General features: G+C 52.9%; 1 protein-coding gene and 1 long non-coding RNA gene across 2 annotated transcripts; both read right to left on the bottom strand.

Moving 5' to 3' along the window:
- Positions 1 to 4,536: 4,536 nt before the first annotated feature.
- LOC133040838 (mas-related G-protein coupled receptor member D-like) lies at positions 4,537 to 6,065 on the bottom strand. The gene has a single exon (XM_061121047.1). The coding sequence runs from the start codon at positions 6,063 to 6,065 to the stop codon at positions 5,340 to 5,342; it is 726 nt and encodes a 241-aa protein (XP_060977030.1). The 3' UTR covers positions 4,537 to 5,339.
- A 152-nt stretch (positions 6,066 to 6,217) lies between these two features.
- On the bottom strand, positions 6,218 to 9,794 carry LOC133070071 (uncharacterized). The gene is made up of 4 exons (XR_009696069.1): positions 9,665 to 9,794; positions 8,598 to 8,672; positions 8,381 to 8,420; positions 6,218 to 6,343 (listed from the first exon to the last, which is right to left on the bottom strand). It is a non-coding gene; the product is annotated as an uncharacterized LOC133070071 (long non-coding RNA).
- Between the last annotated feature and the right edge of the window lie 202 nt (positions 9,795 to 9,996).

The raw sequence follows: 9,996 nt of genomic DNA, 5'->3' as shown, positions 1-9,996 counted from the left end.
TCTGTGGCCGAGTAGTATTCCATTGTGTGTGTGCACCGCATGTTCTTTATCCATTCATCTGTCAGTGGACATCTAAGTTGCTTCCATGTCCTGGCTGTTGGGAATAGTGCTGCAAGGAACACTGGGGTACGTGTGACTTTTTGAGTTAGAGTTTCCTCCAGATAAGGAGGCAGCAGAGGGTGAGATGGTTGGATGGTGTCACTGACTCAATGGACTTGAGTTTGAGGAAACTCTGGGAGATGTGAAGGACAGGGAAGCCTGGTGTGCTACAGTTCATGGGATTGCAAAGGGTTGGACACGACTTAGTGACTGAACAACCACCCATGAGTAGGATGGCTGGATCATACAGCAGCTCTATTTTTAGTTGTTTTTTTTTTTTAAGGAACCTCCATAGTGTCCTCCAGAGTGGCTGTACCAATTTCCATTCCCACCAACAGTGGAGGAGGGTTGCCTTCTCTGCACCCCACAGAGGATGTGGTTTTTAAACCCTCCTCTTGAAGCCAGCACTTCCCCCAGCCCCTCTGGCCCTTGTGTGGCATCTCCCGAGTCTCACCTGAGCTGCAGGAGAATTTTGCAGGTGAGAACAGAGGCGGTGCTAGGGATGGAGGGTGGTTCTAGAGTGACTGTCCCCACCGGTCACGCGCCCTTGCAGTCTGCAGTAGTTTTTGCAAAGCAGCCCTTTTTCTTTTCTTCTTCTGTCTTGCTTATGGTTCTTCTCACTGTAAACCAGCCTGTCTCCCTCATTTCTGTTTCCTGCGTGCATGCTCAGTTGCTCAGAAGTGTCTAACTCTTTGCGACGCTATGGACTGTAGCCCGCCAGGCTCCTCTGTCCTTGGGGATTCTCCAGGCAAGAATCCTGGAGTGGGTTGCCATGCCCGCCCCCAGGAGATCTTCCTGACCCTGCATCTTTTATGTCTCCTGCATTGGCAGGGGGGTTCTTTACCACTAGTCCTGGTTGTTGTGATTGTCATTCTGAGGACCTCAACCTGCAGGGATGTAGGTCCTCCTATAGCTTGTCCCGTGGCACCAGGGAAGGCTTCACGTGCACCCGGGGCCAGGCTGTGCGGGCATCATCCCTGACCCTGCCGTGTGCTGCCCTGGGGAGAGACCTCTGGGGAGGCTGCTGTCCACCATCCTTGCCAGGCTCCTCCGTCCATCTTGCTCTCACCATCCTGGGGTGAGGCTGGTGTAGGCGGGATCAGCGAGCTGGGTTCTGGTTGCTGACCTTGTGGCAGGTCCAGCTTAGGTATGAGCAATACAGCTCAGTCCCCGTTCTGCTGGAACCCCAGGAATTCCCGAGAATCCCCAGGAATATTTGCAAACTGCATCAGCATGGAGTTTCTACATATGAGTCACCAAAAGACCTACCCAAGAAAAGAACCTGGTGAACAAAGAAAGAAGTCTCTTGGTTGACGTGCGGAGTCCAGAGGGAGTGACAGCTTCAGGTCTGGCTCGACCCAGGGTTTCTGTCATTGGAACTTGTTTCCCTCCTCCCCAGCCTTGTCTCTCAACATGGGCTTCCTCCATTCTCTGCATCACGACACTGTGACTCTGGTTGTACAAACTCTCAAGTTCAAGTCCAGCAGGAGATTAGCGAGTGCATCGAGGGTTTCTTCAGTGGAAGCCCTGGATGAGCTCAGTTGGGTCATATGCACATTTCTAAACTATTTATCTGCCACCCCAGGTCCTCCAAAGAGGACCAGGAGGTGCTACAGAATTAGGAAAAATAGATGGCGAGTTCTGCGGATAGGAACAGCCACTGAGCACACACTCAGGCCATGGCCTGGGCCCCGGCTCGGGCCCTGGCTCTGGACGATGTCTCCCTGGACCCAAGTCCACGTTTCTTGCTGATGGCCCTGCAGACCCTGGGCCGCATAGCACATGCACAGGCCTTTCCTCACCTCCCCACGGTGACGGCAACACTCAGGGGCATGTTAAGAAGTCTCCACCACAGGTTTGGGCCGAGGGGAGGAGACAGGGCACCCTGTCCTCTTTCCCCGAAGGCCGCCACCATCTGCGTGTCTCCCACCCCGGGATCCAGAGCCCCTCCTGCAGGCGCGGGGGCAGAATGACCACTCCTCCGTAACCCCACCAAGGGCCACAGTTTGTGATGTAAAGTCACCTGACATAAAGACAGCGTATTATACAATGATGAGAAGCTATGTCCTGCCCACCATCTCCAAGCCCTGTTCTAGAAGAGTCTTGGCCTTGTGGAGCCAAATCCCAGGGCTGCAGGCTGAATGTTCACACCCCACAAAACTCACGTGTGGAAACCCTGTCCCTGCATGTGATGATGTTGGAGGAGAGGCCTCTGGGAGGTGAAGAGGGCCTGCATATGGAGCCCCATGAAGGAGATTGGGGTCCTTATCGAGGCCCCAGAGAGCCCCCAGCTCCAAGGAGATGTCACCAGACTGACCCAGAGGAGGGCCCTCCCCGCACCCTGCTGGACCTGGTCTGGACTCCCAGCCTCCCGAGCTCTGAACCACGCAGTTTTGTTCATGAGTCACCACGTCTGTGATACTCGTTACAGCAGCACACATGTCCTAAGACCCCGTGAAGGTGTTTTTCCTAAAACAAAGCAACAGTTCACCCATAAAAGAACGCAGTCCTTCACCTTCAGGAGACTCTAGAAAGAAGACAAAACTGGTAAAAGGCAGGTGATGTGGCCCAGGAATGCTGATGAGTATTCTAATGCAAGAATGGTTTTGGGGGCATGGCCGACCAGTGGGTGGGTCCAATGTGGGCAGTCCTCCCTGACCATCTGGGTCTCGTCCCAGCCTAGGGCCTTCGCTGGTGGTGGTGCAGATAAACTCAGGACAATGTGACCATGGGGTTCAGCAGTGGAGGGGTGACAGCTCACACCACGCAGTCAGCTTCTGGGATGGCTGTCACCCAGGGTGACGAGCAGGCCCCCCAGTGAGGGGTCAACATCCCCCCGTTGTTCCTGGGAGGACAGGCACCTTGCTGACTCCCCAGGGAGAAGACATCCTGCTGTCTGCCACCCTGGGCCCCGCAGCCCTGCATGCCCCCGAGGCCATGGCTCCCACACCGTGTGCCCTGGGCGCAGGGTGGGGGCCTCTGCCCCAGGGCAGGAAGGCGGAGGGCGGTCAGCCCGAGGGCAGTGGTCAGGGTCAGTGCCCTGTACCTTGTCCCGAGGGCCCGCTTGCACTCAAAGGCCCCAGGACCCTGGCTGCTGGTCATCAATGCATAGGATGTGTCCCCCGTTTATAAGGTAGTGTCCCCCTGCTCTGGGGCAGCGTCCCCCCATTATAAGGTAAGGCCCCCCAATTATAGAAAGTGTCCCCCAGCTCTGGGGCAGTGTTCCCCCATTATAAGATAATGTCCCCCCAGTTATAGAAAGTGTCCCCCCAGCTCTGGGGCAGTGTTCCCCCATTATAAGGTAAGGCCCCCCAATTATAGAAAGTGTCCCCCCAGCTCTGGGGCAGTGTTCCCCCATTATAAGGTAAGGCCCCCCAATTATAGGAAGTGCCCCCCCAGCTCTGGGGCAGTGTCCCCCCATTATAAGGTAATGTCCCCCAATTATAGAAAGTGCCCCCCAGCTCTGGGGCAGTGTCCCCCCCATTATAAGGTAAGGCCCCCCTAATTATAGAAAGTGCCCCCAGCTCTGGGGCAGTGTCCCCCCATTATAAGGTAAGGCCTCCCCAATTATAGAAAGTGTCCCCCCAGCTCTGGGGCAGTGTTCCCCCATTATAAGATAATGTCCCCCAATTATAGAAAGTGCCCCCCAGCTCTGGGGCAGCGTCCCCCCATTATAAGGTAATGTCCCCCAATTATAGAAAGTGCCCCCCAGCTCTGGGGCAGTGTCCCCCCATTATAAGGTAAGGCCCCCCAATTATAGAAAGTGTCCCCCAGCTCTGGGGCAGTGTTCCCCCATTATAAGATAATGTCCCCCAATTATAGAAAGTGCCCCCCAGCTCTGGGGCAGCATCCCCCCATTATAAGGTAATGTCCCCCAATTATAGAAAGTGCCCCCCAGCTCTGGGGCAGTGTCCCCCCATTATAAGGTAAGGCCCCCCAATTATAGAAAGTGTCCCCCCAGCTCTGGGGCAGTGTCCCCCCATTATAAGGTAAGGCCCCCCAATTATAGAAAGTGTCCCCCCAGCTCTGGGGCAGTGTCCCCCCATTATAAGGTAAGGCCCCCCAATTATAGGAAGTGCCCCCCCAGCTCTAGGGCAGTGTTCCCCGGTTATAAGAGTCGCCAGAGCTTGGCTAATGAGAAGCGATGGGTTCCCGTCTGCAGCACCAGCCTGTCACACGGGGTCCTTTTTTCTGAGCCCCACAGACAAGCCCCATGCCTCAACTCTTGTCAAGCCTCACGTCAAACCCAGAGCTAGCTCAGAGTCTCCAGGGACGATCCTGAAAACTAAGACCCACCAGCACCTTCTTCTCACCGGGGGTGGTCCTACAAGCTTGGGCTGAAGCACTTCCGTCAAACGACCAAAGCAGTCTGGGGACCACGTGGACAGCCGAGTGTCACTGGAGCATGAGTTACTGACCAAACCAGCACCAACTGGACATTGTCCCCCAGATAGCACTGGTCTCAAAGCTTTATTTTGCTGGATTTCTAAAGATAGAAGGAGAGGACTTTGAGAGAGATCACACATTCCAGAAAGTAGATCCACTTAAAGTCAAGGAAGAAAACAACAAAAGCAGTGTGTTCAGACCCCAGAAGATGCCATAAAAATGGGCAGAGGACAAAGGCACATCATCTCGAAGGCCCAGGCTTTACCCAAGATGAATTTTGCATCCCAACCTGGAAACAGGTAGAACTTTCACAATAAGTCAGATGTTAAAGTCGACCTTCTGAGGCTGGTCAGTGTGACTTCATGAACTTTCTGAAGGATAATTTGACAGGTTTTGAAAGGCTCAATGGGATTCCCCAGCGGCTCAGAGGTAAAGAATCCATCTGTCAATGCAGGAGTCACAAGAGACCTGAGTTCAATCCCTGGGTGGGGAAGATCCCCTGGAGAAAGGAATGGCAACCCACTCCAGTATTCTTGCCTGGAGAATCCCATGCACAGAGGAGCCTGGCGGACTGCAGTCCACGGGGTCGCAAAGAGTCGGACATGATTGAGCGACTGAGCACAAGCAAAAGGCTGAAACGTGTGCATTTGGTTTCATACGCACATACACACCTACTTCTGGTGATCTGCTCTCAGTTTTTACACAGACAGGAGGCTGGGAAGGGAGCTCTTTGGGGGTGCTGACTTGGGCACCTCTATCCTGCTGGTGGTGAGGCATGGTGACCGCCACGAGACTGTAGGGACCGAGCCCCCAGGGCCACTGATCCACTGGGAGCCAACCCCCCCCACCATCCATCAGAGGCCCACGCTCTCCGTCTTGCCCGCTGGAATCACTTTCTGGTCCTCGGCATCCTCTGTCTCCTCACCCAGGGCTCTCTGAAGGACTGCCTTGAGGCTCTCCGTGGGCCGCTCCCTCTGAAGGCCCCCGATGAAGAAGTAAACGGCAGGGTTGGCCGTGCTGTTGACGCAGCACAGGAGGACACAGATGTCATTGAAGATGGGATTTTTTTTCTCAGTTGTATAGAACCGGATGACACTGAGGGGCAGGCCGAAGAGGAAGCCCAGGAACGAGAGCAGGAGGACCAGGTAGAACTTTCTGGGCTGATGCTTCTGGGAGCTGGCCTGGACTCGGCGGAGCAACAGCAGACTGGATATGCCCAGGACGGCGAACTGGAGGAAGACCGACACAGCGGTGGCAGTATTAAATCCATCACAGAACTTTTTCTCTTTGGTGAATAACTGACCGCAGGCATAACCTCTCAGCGTGTTTAACAAAAAGGTCAGAATCCAAAGGAGGGCGCTCACGATGGCCGACAGGTGCTTGGGGCAATGACACCGATACCAGATAGGGAAGAGGACGGACAGACAGCGCTGGAAGCTGATGGCGGTCATGATGCTCAGGCCAGTGAGGTAGAAGAACCACCTCAAGACCATAAAGAGGGCATGAAGACCAAAGCAGCGGTGGAGGAACGGCTTCAGGATTTGGCGGACAGAGAACAGAATCTGGAAGCCGAGGTTCATGAAATCCGCGATGGCCAGGTTGAGGCTATAGATGAGGAAGGAGGTCTTCTTGTGAGACAGATGGACAAACCAGATCACGATTCCATTTCCCGCCAGTCCACAAAGGGACACAACCACGGTGAGGGACCGGAGGGTCACATGCTCAACATCGTGGGATCCTTCGGCCAGCTCCGCAGCGTCAGTGCTGGAGTGATTCATCTCGCAGTAATCGTCCATGGTGAGGCGATCCGGGCTTGGCAGGACTGTTGGATTCCCCTGCCCTGTGACTCCTGGCAGTCCTGGGGAGTCAGAGATGGAGGTATGGACCCTCAGGCAAGTGAGGGAGGCTCTCGCTCTTCCCCTTCTCCCTGTCTCTCCTCCTCCCTCTCCCTCACTCCTTCCCTCCGTGCCTCCCACCTTCCCTCCACTTGTCTCTCTTTCTCCCCCCCTCCTCTATTCCAGCCCCCCACCAAGCCCGGACACAAATGCCCTGAGTGCAGGTCCTTCCTGTGGTCGTTGGCTCTCTCTAGAGGATGAGATGGGAGCTCAGCTTTGTCCTCATGAGCTGGGCCTCGGGCATCAGTGCAGTCACTCATTCATCTCTACACTCAACAAACCGATCTGCTGGGTGTCCCCTCCAGCTTAGGCTCTGAGCAGAAAGCAGGGTGGGGGGAGTTGGGGGGATCTGGTCTCTGACCCCGAGAAACCCAAGGGATCAACCATTTACAGGACGGTGTGACTGGAGCTCTAGTTCTCAGAGGGGAGTTGACCCTTGAAGACATGGTAGATGTTACCAAGAAAGATAATACCCAATGCAAAGAAACCACTTAAGGAAGAACCAAGAAAGATGATACCCAATGCAAAGAAACCACTTGAGGAAGAGCCAGGGGCTTGAGGGAGCATGTCCACTCCAAGGGTAGACCGCTTAGTATAGTTAGTCCATGAAGAAGAGTTTGGGGTACAGGGAGAGAATGATGGATGATGTAAAGGTGGGTGGAGGCATCTGGTCTACCTCCTTACTTAGGTCCAGGTGGCAAGTCCACTGTGTTCAGTAGCAGCTCAGATGCGCTGAGGTCTATAGGGAGACCTGTGCCTGAGTCCCTAGGGGATCTCGTCAACTCCAGCTGTTTCAATACCATCCTGATTCTAACGACTCAGAGAAGAGGGTCAGCCACCCAAAGGTGTCCCAATCCCCAGGGCCCACGAGGACTTGGATTTGGAGAGAGGAGGTAAAAGTTATACATGGAATTAAGGCTACCAACCGGCTGACTGTAAAATAGGCAGATTACCCTGAGCCATCCAGGCGGGCCCTTCAGGAAACCACAAGGGTCCTTATAAGAAGGAGGTGGGGCGGGAGAGTCAGAGAAGGAGCTGTGATGCGGGAAACAGAGGCGGGGTGATGTGATGGTTGGCTTTGAAGAGCAGGGGAAGGGCCACCAGTCAAAGGTGCAGGCGCCTCCAGAAGACGAAAAGAGACAAGGGAACGGCTTCTCCCCTGGGGCCTCTGGAAGGGAGGTAGCCCTGTTCACACCTTGGTTTCAGCCCAGTGAGACCTATTTTGGATCTTGGACTGCCATAACTATAAGGTTACATGCTTCTTGCCTTTCCCCTCCCTTATTTCCAACTTCCCCTTATTTTGTACTCGGACTGATTCATCTCCTCTTCTTTTCTCATCCCCTGGACACTGATGTTTTCCAGGACGTATTTCTCAGCTCTCTGTCCTGCTCTATTTAAACCACACCCTTGAATCTGATCTCATCCACTCACATGGCCTCTTGTTCGTCACTCAATTCCCAAACACACATCGTCAGCCTCCATCTCTCTTCAGCCCTAGACTTGCTTATCCAACTGCTGACTAATAATGCCATGTTTAACACCATCCCCCAAATGTCTGCTCTTCAATGCATGTTCTTATTGCTACAAATTACATCACCACACAGGACCCAGTCCACTAGATCTGAAATGTGGACTCACTGGAGGGTGCCAGGGGGACTTTGGGATCAGATGGTTTGGGTTGGGTTCCTACCCTTCCCGATAATTAACTAGTGCATTTGCTTCCCTGGTGGCTCAGATGGTAAAGTCTGCCCTCAATGCAGGAGACCCAAGCTCAATCTCTGGGTTGGAAAGATCCCCTGGAGAAGGAAATGGCAACCCACTCCAGTATTCTTGCCTAGAAAATCCCATGGACGGAGGGGCCTGGAGGGCTACAGTCCAAGGGGTCGCAAAGAGTTGGACACGACTGAGCGATTAACACTTGTATGATATACTCAAAATTTTTACTATATATAGTAGATGCAAGCTACTGCATATAAAATAGATAAACAACAAGGACCTACCGTATAGCACGGGCAACTGTATTTAATATCTTGTAACAACCTATAATGGAAAAGAAACTGAGAAAGAATATATATACATACATCTAACCAAGTCGCTTTGTTGTACATCAGAAATTAACACAACATTGTAAATCAATGATACTTTAACAAATTTTTTAAGGTTTTAAAGCAGATTTTGAAGAAGGAAGTAAGTAGGAGATAATTCATTTTTACTTACGTTGATTTGGGGTTGTTTGTGGAACACCCACGTGAAGACGTCCAGATAGCCAAGATTTTGGAAGGGAGCTGTGGTCTGGAGATGTAGATTTAACAAACATCATAAGTGAGAGCTGAAGCGGCTAAAGAGGATGACGTCATAGGGAGGAAAGGGGCGGGGCTGGGGAAAAGTGCCCCCCGCTGGGAAGATGAAGAAGGACCATCAGAAGCAGGGAGACAAGGAGAGAGTGCGGAGGAAGACACAGTAGGGAGTGAGGGCTGAGGAGCTCACAGCAGGGCTCAGAAGCAGACGGGGGCCAGAAGCACAGAAGCAGTTCCTTGGAAGTTTGAACTAGTGAAATACATCAGTAGCAGGTAGGATTTACCGTATTTTAGATGGTTTTAGACTGTAGATCCGTAATGCACTAGTAACAATATTCTAATGACACAAAGGATTGATCACTGGGAGATCAGTGTCATCAAGAATAACTTGTACTTCGCTCAGTAAAATCTCCTGGGGCCCTGTTTTTGGAAAGAACCTGCTCCCCTGGGCTGGTCAGCGGCTTCAATGGTTGAAGGCTGGTCAGGACGAGGCCATCTTTGCTGTGGTAGGCTCATCTTTGGTCCTAGACTGCCTCTCTCAGGAGCCCTGTGACGGCTGGCTTCGGTAGCTGTTCCGTTTCAGACTTCTATGGTTTAAGGCACTTGTCTCTCTGTGCTGCATAGTCCTCATGTAAAAATGGCAAAAGTCACTCCATAAAGTGATTGGATGAGAATGCTGGGGTCGGGTAAGGTGGGCAGGGAAGAGAGAAGACAGGAGGTAACTAAAATTGAGGGGGAACCCCATTGGAGAAATGTCCAGAAGGGCAGGACCTAGGCATCAGTGGTCTGGTCCCTATTGAGACATCAGGCATCAGGCGGAAGCCCAGGGGGCAGGGAGAAGAGGCTGGATGAACGACAAAGCAATGGCAGGTCAGGGAAGACATAGGGAAGTGGTGGGCAAGAGGAACCCAAGAAGCCACAGATGCTCTGGGCTGCAAAGCGGACACAAGCTTACCAGCTGGGAGGAGGTGGACCACTTGCTCTTACCTTAGGTGCTGGTTCAGCCCACGATCCTGTCTGTGAGAGCAGGAAGGACCTTCTCAAGGAGTCTGATCTTGGAGAAGTCCACTCTCTCCCTGGACCGCTGAGCCACTCTCAGGAGCTCCTTAGGAGAGTGCGGCTCTGAGTGTTATCAAGCTGGCTCAAGGTGGCTTGTTTTTTCCTGTGTGGGGTCACTGGCCAATCAGAGTCCAAGCATCATCTCAGGAGCATATCTCAAGATCACGTTTCCTCCCATATTTCCTCATCCTCACATTTGGCTTCTGCCTCGATATTCTCAGAATCACTCTCTCTACCTGTGACTTTTTCTCTGAACCAAA

Source organism: Dama dama, chromosome 2, assembly GCF_033118175.1.
Source record: "Dama dama isolate Ldn47 chromosome 2, ASM3311817v1, whole genome shotgun sequence".
NCBI classification, from domain to species: Eukaryota; Metazoa; Chordata; class Mammalia; order Artiodactyla; family Cervidae; genus Dama; species Dama dama.
This window is presented reverse-complemented; position numbering and strand designations above follow the sequence as displayed.